Source organism: Kogia breviceps, chromosome 15 (genome assembly GCF_026419965.1).
Source record: "Kogia breviceps isolate mKogBre1 chromosome 15, mKogBre1 haplotype 1, whole genome shotgun sequence".
NCBI classification, from domain to species: domain Eukaryota; kingdom Metazoa; phylum Chordata; class Mammalia; order Artiodactyla; family Physeteridae; genus Kogia; species Kogia breviceps.
The window spans coordinates 74174133-74192100 of record NC_081324.1 but is presented as its reverse complement, the minus strand read 5'-3'; the positions used below and the strand labels follow the sequence as shown (position 1 = coordinate 74192100).

Sequence of the window (17968 nt, the reverse complement as noted above, 5' to 3'; positions counted from 1 at the left end):
ACAACTAAGACACAGCACAACCAAATAAATAAATAAATATTTTTTTTAGAAAAATCTATACACTGTCTTAAATAAGGATACAGACTCATGGAATGAAGTACAGTTGACCCTTGAACAAGATAGGGGGTTAGGGGTGCTGGCACTGGCACGGTCAAAAATCCACGTATAACTTTAGAGTCAGACTTCATATCAGGAGTTCTGCATCCATGGTTTCAAACCACAGATCACTTAGTACTGTAATCCATCTTTACTGAAAAAAAACCCATACATAAGTGGGCCCACACAGTTCAAATCTATATTGCTCAAGGGTTAACTATAATTCTTGAGAATTCTTCTAGACCAAGAGTCAACAAATTACAACCCACATGCAAATCTATCTATTGCAGTTTTTGTAAATACTAATATTTAAAGAATAATAAGTAATAATAAAGTTAAATAATAAATATATTTCTAACTAATATAAAAATAAAAATAATACAGAAAAAATGATATTTATTGGATTAAAAAAAGATCCAACTATATGCTGTCTATAAGAGATATGCTTTGGAGTCAAAGATGCAAACAGGTTAAAAAAAATGATTTTCGGCTTCCCTGGTGGCGCAGTGGTTGAGAATCTGCCTGACAATGCAGGAGACACGGGTTCATGCCCGGGTCCGGGAAGATCCCACATGCCGTGGAGCGGCTGGGCCCATGAGCCATGGCCGCTGAGCCTGCGCATCGGGAGCCTGTGCTGCGCAACGCGAGAGGCCACAGCAGTGAGAGGCCCGCGTACCACACACACACACACACAAAAAAAGGTTTCAACAAATGGTGCTGGGAAAACTGGAGATCCACACACAAAAGAATGAGGTTGAACCTTATATAAAACCATACACCTAGAGACTTCCCTGGTGGTCCACCGGTTAAGAATCCGCCTTCCAATGAAGGGGACACGGGTTCTATCCCTGGTTAAGGAACTAAAGTCCCCCACCCCGCAGTGTATCTAAGCCTGTGCACTGTAACTTCTGAGCCCTTGCACCACAACTACACAGCCCATGCGCTCTGGAGCCCATGCGCCACAGCTAAAGAGAAGCCCACAGGCTACAACTGGAGAGAAGCCTGCGCACTGCAACAAAAGTTCCCGCGTGCGGCAACTAAGACCCCAAAGGCAAAAATAAATATATTTTTTAAAAGTACAAAAAATTAACTCAAAATGGATCAAAGACCTAAATGTCAGATCTAAAACAATAAAACTCTTAGAAGACAATATAGGGCAACAGTTTCATAACACTGGATGTGGCAATAATTTCTTGGATATAAAAACAGAGGACGGAGCCAAGACGGTGGTGTGGGAAGACACTGAGTTAGCATCTCCTCACAACTAGGGTGCCTGCCGGCTGCTGGTGGGGGACCCTGACGCCCAAGGAGATGGTAGGAACCCCCAAGTGAACCAGTAGGACATGAGGGGACAGAGGTGGGAGGAGAAGTGGAAGCCAGAAAGGATCGGCGCCCCTGAGGAAGGTGAGATCAGGAGAGGTAGGTGGGAGGGGCCCTCTGGGAGGAGCGGGAGAGGAACAGAGGGTGACCGCCTGGCCCACTCGGCCAGGGAGCCTGTTGAGCTTCCAGGGTGGTCCCCTACCCTCCAAAGCCCCCTCTAGGCCACATGGGTCCTTGGGAGCACAGGAGGGAGACTGGAGAGATCAAGAGAGGCAGGTGGGAGGAGCCATCTGGGAGAACAGGAGAGGAGTGGAGGGCGTTTGCCCCAACCACTTGGCCCGGGGAGACTGTTGAGCTCCCAGGCTGGTCCCCTGCCCTCCAAGGTCCCCTGGCCGCATTGGTCCTGGTGCACAGGAAGGCCAAGAGGATAACCAGAGAGGCAGGTGGGAGGGGCTCTTTGGGACAGTAAGAGCCAGAAGAACAGGAGAGGAGAGGAGAGGAGGAGAGGAGGGCATTTGCCTCGCCCACTAGAGCCCAGGAAGCCTGCTGGGCTCCCAGGTGAGGAACCCCACCCTCTGAGACCAGGGGTGGGCGGCATGCCTGGGCCCCTTCTATTCCTTGAGCCTAAGCCCCACCCACAACAGTGCCCATGGCCATTTCCAGCCTTGTGGGTCCTAAGCATAGGCCCTGCCCACTGCTCAAATCTCACCCTTGTGGAGGCCCCTCCCTCCACAGGAAGGCCTTTTCCCCTTTTTTTTTTTTTCTCTTTTCTCTCCTCCTCTTTTTTACTATTGTGGTACTGTTGTACCTTCCGGTTGTTGATTCATCTATATTTTTATTTTTATATTCTTTCTAACGTATCTGTTAGTTTCCTAGTCTAATTTTATTTTTTACTTTGTTATTGTTCTCTTTCTTTTTTGCCACCCCATGGGGCTTGTGGGATCTTGGTTCACAAGCTAGGAGTCAGGCCAAAGCTCCTGCAGTGGGAGCTCCATGTCAGAACGACTGGACTAACAGAGAACCTCAGATCCCAGGGAATATTTATCGGAGTGAGGCCTCACGGAGGTCCTCATCTCAGCACCAAGACCCAGCTCCACCCAACAGCCTACAAACTCCAGTGTTCGAAGCCTCAGGCCAAACAACCAGTAAGAGAGGAACACAAACCCACTTATTAGAAAAAAAAAAAAAATGAGATGGCAAAAAAATATGTTACAGATGAAGAAGCAAGGTAAAAACCTACAAGACCAAATGAATGAAGAGGAAATGGGCAATCTACCTGAAAAAGAATTCAGAGTAATGAAAGTAAAGATGATCCAGAATCTCAGAAATAGAATGGAGGCACGGACTGAGAAAATAAATGTTTAACAAAGATCTAGAAGAACTAAAAAACAAAGATGAACAACACAATAACTGAAATGAAAAATACACTAGAAGGAATCAATAACAGAATAACTGAGGCAGAAGAACGAATAAGTCAGCTGGAAGACAAAATGGTGGAAATAACTGCCAAAGAGCAGAATAAAGAAAAAAGAATGAAAACAATTGAAGACAATCTCAGAGACCTCTGGGACAACACTAAACGCACCAACATTCGAATTGTAGGGTTCCCAGAAGAAGAAGAGAAAAACAAAGGGTCTGAGAAAATATTTGAAGAGATTATAGTCAAAAACTTCCCTAACATGGGAAAGGAAATAGTCACCCAGGTCCAGGAAGCACAGAGAGTCCCATACAGGATAAACCCTAGGAAAAACACACCAAGACACATATTAATCAAACTAACAAAAATTAAATTCAAAGAAAAAGTATTAAAAGCAGCAAGGGAAAAACAGAAAATAACATATAAAGGAATTCTGATAAGGTTATGAGCTGATTTCTCAGCAGAAACTCTGCAGGCCAGAAGGGAGTGGCAGCATATACTTAAAGTGATGAAACAGAAAAACCTACAACCAAGATTACTCTACCCAGCAAGGATCTTATGCAGATTCCACAGACAAATCAAAAGCTTTACAGACAAGCAAAAGCTAAGAGAATTCAGCACCACCAAACCAGCTTTACAACAAATGCTAAAGAAATTTCTCCAGGCAGGAAACACGAGAGAAGAAAAAGACCCACAAAAACAAACCCAAAACAATTAAGAAAATGGTAATAGGAACATACTTATTGATAATAACCTTGAATGTAAATGGATTAAATGCCCCAACCAAAAGACACAGACTGGCTGAATGGATACAAAAACAAGACCTATATATATGCTGTCTACAAGAGACCCACTTCACACCTAGGGACGTATACAGAATGAAAGTGAAGGGATGAAAAAAGATATTCCATGCAAATGGAAATCAAAAGAAACCTGGAGTAGCAATACTCGTATCCGATAAAACAGACTTTAATAAAGACTGTTATGAGACATATGGAGGGACACTACATAATGATCAAAGGATCAATCCAAGAAGAAGCTATAACAATTATAAATGTTTATGCACCCATCATTGGAGCACCTCAATATATAAGGCAAATGCTAACAACCATGAAAGGAGAAATCAACAGTAACACAATAATAGTAGGGGACTTTAACACCCCACTTACAGCAGTGGACAGACCATCCAAACAGAAAATAAATAAGGAAACACAAACTTTAAATGACATGATAGATCAGACAGATCTAACTGATAGTTACAGAACATTCCACCCAAAAGTCGCAGATACACTTCCTTCTCAAGTGCACACAGAACATTCTCCAGGATAGATCACATCTTGGGTCACAAACCAAGCCTCAGAAAATTTAAGAAAATTGAAATCGTATCAAGCATCTTTTCTGACCACAACGCTATGAGACTGGAAATCAATTACAGGAAAAAAAAACTATAAAAAACACAAATACACGGAAGCTAAACAGTGCACTACTAAATAACTAAGAGATCACTGAAGAAATCAAAGAAGAAATTTAAAAATACATAGAAACAAATGACAACGAAAACACAATGACCCAGAACCTATGGGACTCAGCAAAAGTGGTTCTAAGAGGGAAGCTTATAGCAATTCAATCTCACCTCAAGAAACAAGAACTATCTCAAATAAACAATCTAATCCTACACTTAAAACAACTAGAGAAAGAAGAACAAAGAAAACCCAAAGTCAGTAGAAGGAAAGAAATCATAAAAATCAGAGCAGAAATAAATGAAATAGAAACGAAGAAAATAACAGCAAAGATCAATAAAACTAAAAGCTGGCTCTTTGAGAAGATAAACAAAATTGATAAACTCTTAGACTCATCAAGAAAAAAAGGGGGAGGATGCAAATCAATAAAATTAGAAATGAAAAAGGAGAAATCACAACTGACACAGCAGAAATACAAAGGATTATAAGAGACTACTACAAACAACAATATGCCAATAAAATGGATAACCACGAAGAAACAGAAAAATTCTTGGAGAGGTACAATGTTCCAAGACAGAACCAGGAAGAATTAGAAAATATAAACAGACTTATCACAAGTAATGAAATTGAAACCGTAATTAAAAATCTTGCAGCAAACAGAAGTCCAGGACCAGATGGCTTCACAGGTGAATTCTATCAAACATTTAGAGAAGAGCTACCACCAATCCTTCTCAAACTCTTCCGGGCTTCCCTGGTGGCGCAGTGGTTGAGAGTCCGCCTGCCAATGCAGGGGACACGGGTTCGTGCCCCGGTCTGGGAAGATCCCACATGCTGCAGAGCGGCTGGGCCGGTGAGCCATGGCCACTGAGCCTGTATGTCCGGAGCCTGTGCTCTGCAATGGGAGAGGCCACAACAGTGAGAGGCCCGCGTACCACACACACACAAAAAAAACCTCTTCCAAAAAATTACAGAGGGAGAAACACTCCCAAATTCATTTGACGAAGCCACCATCACCCTGATACCAAAACCAGAAAAAGATATCACACAAAACAAGAAAATTATGGGCCAATATCACTGATGAACATAGATGCAAAAATCCTGAACAAAATACTAGCAAACAGAATCCAACAACATATTAAAAGGATCATACACGGTGATCAAGTGGGATTTATCCCAGGGATGCAAGGATTCTTCAATATAAGCAAATCAATCAATGTGATACACCACATTAACAAATTAAAGAATAAAAACCATATGATCATATCAATAGATGCAGAAAAAGCTTTTGACAAAATTCAATACCCATTTATGATAAAAACTCTCCAGAAAATGGGCACAGAGGGAACCTACCTCAACATAATAAAGGCCGTACACGACAAACCCACAGCAAGCATCCTACTCAATGGTGAAAAACTGAAAGCATTTCCACGAAGATCAGGAACAAGACAAGGATGTCCACTCTTGCCACTCTTATTCAACATAGTTTTGGAAGTCCTGGCCATGGCAATCAGAGAAGAAAAAGAAATAAAAGGAATACAAATTGGAAAAGAAGTAAAACTGTTACTGTCTGCGGATGACATACTATACATAGAAAATTCCTACAGATGCCACCAGAAAACTACTAGAACTAATCAATGAATTTGGTAAGGTTGCAGCATAAAAAAATTAATGCACAGAAATCTCTGGCATTCTGATACACCAACAACGAAAAATCAGAAAGAGAAGTTAAGAACTACAATATGACCCAGCAATCCCACTACTGGGCATATACCCTGAGAATACCATAATTCGAAAAGACTCATGTATCACAATGTTCACTGCAGCACTATTTACAATAGCCAGGACATGGAAGCAACCTAGGTGTCCATCAAGAGATGAATGGATAAAGAAGATGTGGCACATATATACAATGGAATATTACTCAGCCATAAAAAGAAACGAAATTGAGTTATTTGTAGTGAGGTGGATGGACCTAGAGCCTATCATACAGAGTGAAGTAAGTCAGAAAGAAAAACAAATATCGTATATTAACGCATATATGTTGAATTTAGAAAAATGGTACAGATGAACCAGTTTGCAAGGCAGAAATAGAGGCCCAGATGTAGAGAACAAACATATGGACACCAAGAGAGGAAAGTGGGGGGTGGGGGTGGGGGTGGAATGAATTGGGAGATTGGGATTGACATGTATACACCAATATGTATTAAATGGATGACTCATAAGAACCTGCTGTATAAAAAAATAAAATAAAATTCAAAAAAAAAAAAAAAACCCAGAGGAACAGGCACAAAAGAATAGACAAAATGGATGTTATGAAAATTTTAAATTCTGTGCATCAAAAAACACTATTAACAGTATAACAAAGGCAACCCTCAAAATTGGAGAAAATATTTGCAAATCATATATCTGATAAGGGATTAATATCCAGAATATGTAGAGAACTCCTAAAACACAACAACCCCCCCCAGACAACCCAATTCAAAAAATGGGCAAAGGACTCAAACAGACATTTCTCCAAAGAAGATACATGAATGGCCTAGAGCACATGAAAAAATGCTCAATGTCACTAATCATTAGGGGAATGCAAATCAAAACTACAATGAGATACTACCTCAAACCCATTAGGATGGCCACTATTAAAAACAACAAAGAAAAAAACAAAACAGAAAAGAACAAGTGTTGGAGAGAATGTGGAGAAAACTGGAACCCCTGTGCACTATTGGTGGGAATGTAAAATAGAACAGCTGCTGTGGAATATGGTATGGCGGTTCCTCAGAAACTTAAAAATAGAATGACTATATGATCCAGTAATTCTACTTCTGCGTATAAACCCAAAAGAATTGAAAGCAGGATCCTGAAGAAGATATTTGTATGTCCATGTTCAAACTAGCATTATTTACAATAGCTAATACATGCAAGCAACCTGAGTGCCCACTGATGGATGAATGGATAAGCAAAATGTGGGCTATACATACAATGGAATATTATTCATCCTTGAAAAGGAAGGAAATTCTGCAATATGCCACAACACAGATGAACCTTGAGGACATTATGCTAAGTGAAATAAGCCATTCACAAAAAGACAAATTCTGTATGCTTCTACTTATATGAAGTATTTAGACTAGTCAAAATCATAGACAGAAAGTAGAATGGCAGTTGCTAGGGGCTGGGGGAAAGGAGGCAATGGGGAATTACTGCTTAATGGGTAGAGTTTCAGTTTTATAAGATGAAAAGAGTTATGGAGTTGAATGGTGGTAATGGTTGCCCAACATTATGAGTATATTTAATACCACTGAACTATACAGGTAAAAATGGTTAAGATGGTAAATTTCATGCTATGTATACTTTACTAAAAAAATGAAAAAAAAAAAAGAATGGAAAAAAATACACCACAAGTAACCGAAAGAAAGCTGGAGTAGCTATACCTGACAACAGATAAAACAGACTTTAAAACAGAAGATGTTAATAGAGAAAGAGAGGAACTTTTTATAATGATAAGAAGGTCAATTCAAGGACTTCCCTGGTGGTGCAGTGGTTAAGACTCTGCACTCCCAATGCAGTGGGCCCGGGTTCAATCCCTGGTCAGGTAACTAGATCCCACAGGCATGCCACAACTAAGGAGCGCAAGTGCCACAACTAAAGGAGCCTGCCTGCTGCAACTTAAGACCTGGTGCAACCAAATAAATAAATAATTATTGAAAAGAAAAACAAAAATAATAGTTGGTGATTTCAAAACCTCCACTCTCAATAATAGATAAACTAGACAGAAAATCAGCAAGAATGTAGAAAACAACACTATCAATGAACCTGACCTGACATCTATAAAGCACTCCATTCGACAACAGGGGAATATATATTCTTCCTAAGTGCACATAGAATATCCTCAAGGATAAACCACATGCTAGGTCATAAGTCTCAATAAACTTCTGAAAATTAAAATTATGTAAAGTTCTCCAACAATAATGGAATTAAGGTATAAATCAACAGAAGAGGGACGTCCCTGGTGGCGCAGTGGTTAAGAATCCGCCTGCCAATTCAGGGGACATGGGTTCGAGCCCTGGTCCAGGAGGATCCCACATGCCGCAGAGCAACTAAGCCCGTGCGCCACAGCTAAGCCTGCACTCTAGAGCCCGTGAGCCACAACTACTGAGCCCACGAGCCACAACTACTGAAGCCCACGTGCCTAGAGCCCGTGCTCCGCAACAAGAGAAGCCACCACAATGAGAAGCCCACGCATCGCAACGAAGAGTAGCCCCCTCTCACCGCAGCTAGAGAGCCCGCGTGCAGCAACGAAGACCCAACGCAGCCAAAAATAAATAAATTTTAAAAAAAAACCAGAAACTTTGGGCAATTTAAAAATATATAGAAACTAAGTAACATGCTTCTAAATAACCAATGAAGAAGAAATAATAAGGGAAATTAGAAAATGTTTTGATCTGAAGGAAAATGAAAACACAATAAGCTAAAATGTATGAGCTACAGCTAAAGTAGCATTTAGATGAAAACACTAAACACTGCTTTAGCTATCAATACCTCTATAACAAAGGAAGATCACAAATCAATAATCTAAGCTTCTACCTTGAAAAACTAAAGAACAAACTATACCCAAAGCAAGCAGAAATATTAAAAAGTAGAGCAGAAATCAATAAAGTAGAAAACAGAAAACAGAGAAAAATCAATGAAAACCAAAAGCTGATTCTTTGAAAGGTCAACAAAATTAACAAACCTTTAGCTAGACTGACTGAGAAAGAAAAAAACACAAATTATTAACATTAGAAATGGGGGCTCCCCTGATGGCACAGTGGTTAAGAACCCGCCTGCCAATGCAGGGGACACAGGTTTGAGCCCTGGTCCGGGAAGATCCCACATGCTGGGGGGCAACTAAGCCTGTGTGCCACAACTCCTGAGCCTGCAAGCCACAACTACTGAGCCTGTGCGCCACAACTACTGAAGCCCATGCACCTAGAGCCCATGCTCTGCAACAGGAGAAGCCACTGCAATGAAAAGCCCCGCCGCAACTAGAGAAAAGCCCACACACAGCAACAAAGACCCAATGCATCCATAAATAAATAAATTTATTTTTATAAAAAGCAATTCCACTCTTAATAGCATCATAAAGAATATTTAGGAATAAATTTATCAAAATAAGATCTATACACTAAAGACTCAAGCACACTGATAAATAGGGGAAAGCCCGGAAAAAAATGGAGTTATACTATGTTCTTGGCCTAGAAGACAATATTGTTAAGATGGCAACTGTCCTCAAACTGACCAACAGATTCTATGGAATTCCTGTCAAAATCCCAGCACACTTTTCTTGGTAGAAATTGACAAGCTGATTCTAAAATTTATTTGGAAATACAAAGAACTGAAATAACCAACTTAATTTTTTAATATATATAGAAACCTTCAATTTCCTAGGTTTTTGAGGGGTTTTTTTGAGATTTATTTTTTATTTATTTATTTTATTTATCTTTGGCTGCGTCGGGTCTTAGTTGCGGCACGTGGGATCTTTTGTTACGGCTCACGGGCTTCTCTCTAGTTACGGCGGGCAGGTTTTCTCTTCTCTAGTTGTGGCGCATAGGCTCCAGGGCACATGGGCTCTGTAGTTGTGGCACACGGATTCCAGAGTGTGTGGGCTCTGTAGTCTGTGGCACGCAGGCTCTCTAGTTAAGGCATGTGAGCTCAGTAGTTGTGGCGTGCGGGCTTAGTTGCCCCATGGCATGTGGGATCTTAGTTCCCTGACCAGGGCTGGAACCAGTGTCCCCTGCATTGTAAGGTGGATTCTCTACCGCTGGACCACCAGGGAAGTCCTGCCAGCTTAATTTTGAAAAAGAAAAACCAAGTTGGTTCTCATGCTACCCAATTTGAAAACTTACCATAAAGCTTCAGTAATCAAATCAGTGTGGCACTGGCATAAGGATAGTCATATGGATCAATGAAACAGAAAAGAGAATCAAACAAACAAACAAAAACAAAAAAAGAAAATTAAAAAAAGGAAAAGAAAAAGAGAATCCAAAAATAAACTTATACATTTATGATCAACTGATTTTCAACAAAGGTAATTCAACAAGCAAAAGACAATGTTTTGAACAAATGGTCTTGGAACAATCCCATTTTGGAAAAGTTTTGCCGTTTCTTAAAAAGTTAAGCATAAACTTACTGTACTACCCAGTAATTCCTCACCTAGGTATTTACCCAGAAGAAAATGAAACATATGTTCACACAAAACCTTGTATGGACAAGTTTTATTTATCATTTTATTCACAATAGCTAAAAACTGGAAACAATCTAAATGTCCATCAACAGGGGATAAACAATAAAAAGATTCCTCAACAATAACAAGGAGTGAACTACTGATGCATGCACTAACATGGATGAACCTCAAAAGTATAAATAAAAGAAGCCAAACACATAAGACTACATATTATATAATTTTGATTATTTGGAATTTCTAGAGAAGACAAAAGAATAGTGACAGAAAGCAGATCAGTAGTTGTCTGGGGTGGGGAGTCACAGTAGAGGCTGACTACAATGAGGAAGAAGGAACTTTCCAGGGATGAGGGTGGGGTGGGGGAGAGCAAGGCAAGATAGAAAAATTCTAAAACTGGATTGTGAGGACAGATGCACAGCTCTATAAATTTACTAAAAATTACTGAATTATACACTTACCTTGGGTGAATTTTATGGTATGTGAATTATAACTGCAATTTTTAAAATGTTTTTAAAACTAAGGAAATGAATTTTCATTAAGTTCATAAAGTATTAAAAACTCTGCCATATACAAGAGAAAACAAATATGTAAGGCAATCTCTAATCCCAGAATGCTCATTATCCAGGTTTAGCTAAGTGACTTGGGAATAAGTGAAGTCATGGCCTATGGTAGAAGAGACAGAAATGAGAAGACAGAGCCTATGGTTATAGTCAGTTGGCCTTATCCTAATACCTTGAAGAGAAACAGGATGAGATCTTAAAGTCCAATCCGCCCACTCTCAGGTAATCAGGCAGCAGAAGTTTAAATGTTGTGGTGAGAACCCAAGGAAATAGCTTTTCCAGCTGAACTCCAGAGGTCTCAGTTCTTACCAAATGACGGACAGCCTCAAAAAGGCAAAACAATGAATACAACACAATGCCACAGACCAAAAGTTTTATTTGATGTGATGCTGGCTTGCTGCCAAGGGAATATATCCTCATCAGTACTGGTTGTTAGATCAGATATTTTCAACTCCACTAATTTGTATTGGTTGGACACACCCAAATTAGTAGGAAGATTCACCAATGACCTGTTAATAAGTACATGAAAAAAAGCTAAAAAGTTTTAAGAAAATTAGGTTGAACAATAGTGACCAACTGAAGAAAACCCCAACTCTTTCTAAACCATTCTTAGGTTGCTATGAGCTAATATCCATTGAGTTCTTACTAAATGTTAGGTAGTGTAAGCACATTTAGATACATGTGCTTATTAAATTCTCAAAAAAAACCCTAAGCTGAGGAGATTCTGGAAACTAAGTGACAAAGAAGTAAAGTGACTTATTTAAGGACACAGTTAAATGAATGGCCAGGCCGAATTTCAACTCATGAGTCAACCTGGAGAAACTGTAACAACCACTAAGTAACACTGCTTCCCCGTTTATACATTTGCCCACTAGAACTATGTCTCTGTTCTGCTCAAAACTCTCTGAGATTTCCCCTCCTACTCAGGGTCAAAGCCAAAGTTCCTTCAATGGCCTACAAGGTCCTATGTATACTGTGGCTTCCCATCACCTATCTCTAACATAATCTATACTGACCCACTGCATTCCAGCCACCTTGTTGTTCCTGAGTCACACAAGACCAGCACCTACCTCAGGGCCTTTGTACCTGCTGTTCCCACTGCCTATAATATTCTTCCCCAAGACAGTGGAGGTTTGTTCCCTCATTCCCTTCAAAGCTCTATGCAAATGTCACCTCCTCAGGAAAGCCTTCCCTGCCTACCCTTCCTACAATAGTACTCCCCCCTTTTTAATACTTAATTATATCACTTGGCAATGTTTATTACCTAACTCCACCATCTAAATAGAAGCTCTATGAAAGAGGGACATCTAGGAGTCTGGCTTTGCACCACAAGCGCCTAAGACAGCACCTGGCACAAAGCAGATAATACTTCTTGAATTTATTTGGTTTTGGTTTTTGTGTGTGTGTGTGTGTGTGTGTGGTACGCGGGCCTCTCACTGTTGTGGCCTCTCCCGTTGCGGAGCACAAGCTCCGGACGCGCAGGCTCAGCGGCCATGGCCCACGGGCCCAGCCGCTCCGCGGCATGTGGGATCTTCCCGGACCGGGGCACGAACCCGTGTCCCCTGCATCGGCAGGTGGATTCTAAATCACTGTGCCACCAGGGAAGCCCCCACTTCTTGAATTTAAAAATCTTCCAAATATATTTTGATTCACAACCCAATCATATAACATTAGGCAATTCACAACGCTGTACCAATAAAATCCAAACCAAAAGAAAAAAAATGTATCTATCAAAGTAGTCTTTTAGAACCTTTATTTCCATTATTTAAAATTTGATCTTCCTTAATGTGTATGTTCTGTTTTGATGCCTCGTTTAAATGGTGAATTTTCTTTGAAGTGACTGATGACTTCTATAAACTTTACCACCCCCAAAATTGTTAGACGTATAAGTTCTTTTTTATTTATTTATTTTTTGCGGTACGCGGGCCTCTCATTGTTGTGGCCTCTCCCGCTGCGGAGCACAGGCTCCGGACGCGCAGGCTCAGCGGCCATGGCTCACGGGCCTAGCCACTCCGTGGCATGTGGGATCTTCCCAGACCGGGGCATGAACCCACGCCCCCTGCATTGGCAGGCGGACTCTCAACTGCTGCGCCACCAGGGAAGCCCTAAATGTGTAAGTTCTTAATTAGTTATTGACTGTAGTGATTGTATCTTGATAGGGAAAATAACCCCAAGTTGCCTGTCCCTCAAGGGAAAATGAAATTCTTAAATGCACAGAGTTGACTTAATACTGTAAAATAAGTAAATAATACATATCAAACTTTAAGCTTCAGTGTTCAATTCACATAAGAACCTAATTTCCTAAGTACAGCTAAATAATAACTTTCTGACTCCTTTGACTGAATGCCTCAATGTCTGCCTGTTTTTTAAAAAAAAAAAGAGTAAAAAGCAGGTTTTAAAAAATGTGTCATTTTATTTGGGTCACTTTGGAACACACATATTTGCTTTTCTTTTGGTTAACAGCAGTAAGTTACAGGACACCATTAGCTCCTTCTAAATAAACTTAGTGCTACCTAGGAGGAGAAGGAAAAGGAAACAGGAAACAGGAATAGGGGAGGGACCACACGGAAAAGTGAGAACAACTTATTTGCCACAGGACAGGTCTTGTAAGAAGGCGATCACCTCCTTCTGCAACAGCAGATTTCAAACAAATCTGGAGCGATGGGTAAGGTCCAGCTCTCCAAGTAGTGTTGCAGCAGATCATCTGAAAGCAAATTCTGAAGGCACTTGGGGAATGATCGAAAACAGTAGTGGGGCCCCCTCCGTCCTACTCACATCAAGTATCTCCACGCCACTCACCTCCCATTCTAGCGAAGCGGGGAATGATATCCCCGCTTTAAGCAGGTTAAGTCGGAGAGAGTCGGATGTCCCTCCCTACACAAACAAACCCTTCGCCCCAGTGCTGTAAAACGCAGTCCACGGAACCCAGTGAAAACCGAAACCCGGGAGTTGCTCCAAGTTCTCTCCGCTTTCTGAGGTTGGAGCCGAGAGGAATGTCACAGAGACAAAGCGGGGAGGAAGGGGGCATCTCCCCCTTACCTTGATGGCTTTCTCCATGTCGCTCTCCTCCCACATACTCCGCGGGGCCCGAACGGCCGGGAGCAGCGGAGGCTGCGCAGCTGCCGGATCCCGCCGCAGCCGAAGGAACACGGGGCTCAGCGCTCGGGGCCCTGGGTCTCGGGGAGACGGGCAGCAGCCGCCCTCGGGAACCTGCGGGGATGAGGGCCCCGGCGCCGGCTCGGCCTCGGCGGGCGGCTCTAGGCTGGGGGCGGCGGCGGCAGCGGCCCCCGGGAACAAGCCTTTGTGCTGGGCCCCGCGCGGCCACCTCCCGGCCTCATCCCCGGCCGGGGAGGCAGGCTCCCGGGGCAGGGCGAGGCGGGGAAGGCCCCGATTCGGGGCGATATGCTGGGGCCTTGCGGGGCCGCCGCTTAGGCCCGGGGTCGCCAGGTCCTAAGGAGGAGCCTGCGCCTCCGCCTCCGCCGCCGGCACCGCCGCGAAGCCGAAGCCGAGCCCACCGCCGCCGCCGCCGCTGCTCCCGCTGCTGCTTCAGCGCCACACATCGCCGGGACACCCGCGCCGGGCAGCCCCGCCAGCCGCCCGCTTGCCGGCGCTGTGCCCCGCCTGAGATCCGGGCCGCCCCTCCTGCCGCCCGACTTCGTGTCCCCACGGCTCCACGCGCCCCTCGTCACGGTCCGCTGCGGTTTCGGAGCCGCCCGCGAACCAAGGAGTTGACTTGCAGGCGTCCGCCAAGGTCTCCCCAAGGTGGCGCCACACCCAGGATAGGCCCCGGGGCCCTCCGCAGCGCTGGCGCCGAGTTGATGACGTAAAATGCTCAGGTTCGCGGGGCGGGGCTATTGGACCTCACCACCGGACTCTAGTGGCTTCGCGAGCGTCTCTCTTTTCTCCCATCGCCGCGGACGAAATTTGTGGCGCCAGAAACACTCTGCGGAAGGAGCCGGGGATATCAACTCGTAATAGAGAAGAGGAAACTGAGGCCACAGGCGGGTCCTGCGGTAACAACAATTATATATAATAATAGTTATATATACGAGCGTTTATTTTACGTGAAGCTCTTTTCTTCTCTTAGTTCCTTTCTCCTTTATAAAGTAGGCATTTGGCCTTTTCAGGTAAGTATGTGCTTATTACCTGTTAACGGATGCGGTAACTGAGGCTCTCAGAGACTGACACTCATTTGCGCACAGCTGAGAAGTGGGCAAGTCCGAACCGGAACCCAGGTTTGTGCTCCTTACTCGACACCAACAATCTGTCAGAGAACCTTGCAGGAGCTTTTGGTTAATCACCTCTTGATGCCTCTTCATTCATTCACTTATTTACTCAGCACAGCTGTGTGCCACGTCTACTCGACCCTGGGGGAACCGTAGAGAAAAGACACGGTACCTGCTCATGGATCTTATTTTCAGGAAAGGGAAGCAGAAAATAGAGGGAAAAACAGAGTTTGTGGATACTAAAAAGAAAGTAAACAGAATGCTGAGGTAAGAGAATAACTGGGTGTGGGGGCTTTTTCCAAGTAGATGATCAGGGAAGGCCTCCCAGGCCGTAACCTTGAAGCTGAGACCTCTAATGAGAAGGAACTGTCTATTGGAAATCCAAGGGGATTTCTGAGCAGATGGAACAGCAAGTGCAGAAGTGTTAAAGTGGAAGTAAGGTAAATGTGGTCAAGGAGCAGCAAGATCATTGTAGCTGGAGCAGGGTGAGTAGCAGAGAGTGATAAAGGATGAGGTTGGAGAGGTGGGCAGGGGTTGTATCATATACACCCTTAGGGGTCATGGTGAGAACTTTGGGTTTTATTCTAAGCCACTGGAAGGTTTTAAACTAAAGAGTGATATGATCAAATTTATGTTTTAAAAGATAAGACTGCTGTATGGAGAATGAAATATGGGCAAGTGAAATTGGAGACATGGAGAGTTATTAAAATGCTTTTGGAATAACCCAGATTATTATGAAGCTTGAACTAAGAAAGTGGCAGTAAAGATAGAATAGATGGGTTTATGATATGTTTTGGAGGTAGAGTTGAAAGGACTTCCTGAAGGACTCCACGTAGAAGATGAAAATAAGAAACAAATCAAGGGGACTTTCTTGGCGGTCAGTGGTTAAGACTCTGCACTTCCACTGCAGGGGTCACAGGTTCGATCCCTGGTGGGGAACTAATTTCCCACATCCCACGTAGCACGGCCAAAAAAACAAAAACAAATCAAGAATAACTTCCAGGAGACTGCCTTAAGCAACTTGCATGGATGGTGGTGCCATTCAGTGAATGAAAGACTCAGATGAGAGTGAAGGCAGGGAATCCAGAGTTCTTTTTTATCTGATTAATTTGAGGTTCTTGAGTAACATACCAGAGAATAAGTCAAGTATTTGACTTATTTAGTTGTCCTCTTTGTTGGTCATATACCTACAGTACATTCCTCAACCCCCTTAAAGTGGCCATATGCCTATGCTCTCCCCCAATGGAAAGTGAGCAGAAGAGATGTGCACATATCCAGGCCTGGCCCAGAAAATCTGTCAACAGATGCTATTGCTTACTCTGCCAGCTGGAAGATGATGACCAGGTTCTGGAGAAGGCAAGGCTTCAAGATGGAAGATACCTGGGTGGAGGAGAGCTCTGCCCTGTTGACCTAAACATCCACTCAGCATTGTTATATGAGGAAAAAAACAAAAACCTCTTGTGTTGAGCTTTTATCTATTTACGTCTTTTTATTATAGCAGCTTTGCTTATGCTACCTAATACAAATAAGAACAGTGATCCAGCAGTGAACTTTGGGAGAAAATTTTGAAATGACTTGAATTGACATCACCTATAACAGTTAGGAAATAGAAGGTACCTTGGATTCATTCATTCATTCAGTAAGAATTTATCAAGTGCCTCTCTGCCAGGCACTGTGCTACATAGTAGAGTTGCAGAGATGAAATCCCTGCCTTAAATGTTCTGAGTCTGGCAGTTAAACTTATTGGCTGTTATCTGCACATACTATCCCTCTATCTAGAGACTTACTCTCCCCACCCAACACACACACACACACACACACACACACACACACACACACACACACACACACATCAATTTCTACACAGTCTTCAACCACATTTGAAATACTATTTTATCAGAAAGAGTAGGCCTGACCCTTGGTTCAATCTAAATCAGATATTCCTATTACCTCATAATTTACTTCCTTGTACTTATCACAATTTTAATTTATATATCCACTTGCTTTTTTTCTTTAGTGTTCTCTCCCACACTAGACTAAATACTCTCAAAAAGGGAAAGAATCTTGTCTGTATTATTGGTCACATCCCCAACACCTGGCCCACTGTAGATGTTTAATAAATATTTGTTGAAGGAATCAAGGAATGGAGAAGGCAGATCCCTGAGGAAGGAGAGGTTTCCTCCATTTTTTCTGTTTTTTTTGCTGGGGAGGTAGTAGCCATCCTAAGATAGCCTTCAATGATGCCCACCTCTTGGTATTCATGATCTTGTTTAATCCCCTCACCCTGCTCGTGCACTGATCTATTGACTTGCTTCTAATGATGGGATGGCATGTGAGATTAGGTAGCAAAAAGTCTGTGGCTTTCATCTTGGGTACCCCTCTCTTTCTCTCCTGTTCTCTTGCTTATTTGCTCTGAGGAAAGCCAGGTCAAAAATGTGAGCTGCTTTATTAGTTTCCTGGGGCTGCCATAACAAACTACCACAAACTGGGTGGCTTAAAACAACAGAAATTCTCTACAGTTCTGGAGGCCAAAAGTCTGAAATCCAGGTGTCATAAGGGCCATGCTCCCTCTGAAGACTCTAGGGAAGAGTAGAGTCTTCCAGCAGTCCTTGGCATCCCTTGGCTTATAGATACATTATTCTAATCTCTGCCTCAATCTCCACATGACCTTTTCT

General features: G+C 42.7%; 1 protein-coding gene and 1 long non-coding RNA gene across 8 annotated transcripts in view; one reads left to right on the top strand and one right to left on the bottom strand.

The window, feature by feature from the left end:
- MAPKAPK5 (MAPK activated protein kinase 5) overlaps nucleotides 1-14808 on the bottom strand; it is a 46452-nt gene extending 31644 nt beyond the window's left edge. For all 3 annotated transcript variants that reach the window (XR_010836859.1, XM_067015007.1, XM_067015008.1), the window contains exon 1: nucleotides 14107-14808. Coding sequence is in view for 2 of the 3 variants with exons in the window: in XM_067015007.1 (XP_066871108.1) it covers nucleotides 14107-14142 (36 nt within the window). In the remaining variant the exon portion in view is untranslated. The remainder of the gene's footprint in view (nucleotides 1-14106) is intronic.
- Nucleotides 14809-14921: 113 nt separating this feature from the next.
- The window catches only part of LOC131742590 (uncharacterized), a 35914-nt gene continuing 32867 nt past the window's right edge, over nucleotides 14922-17968 (top strand). For all 5 annotated transcript variants that reach the window (XR_010836862.1, XR_010836860.1, XR_009331484.2 and 2 more), the window contains exon 1: nucleotides 14922-15080. This is a non-coding gene — a long non-coding RNA (uncharacterized lncRNA). The remainder of the gene's footprint in view (nucleotides 15081-17968) is intronic.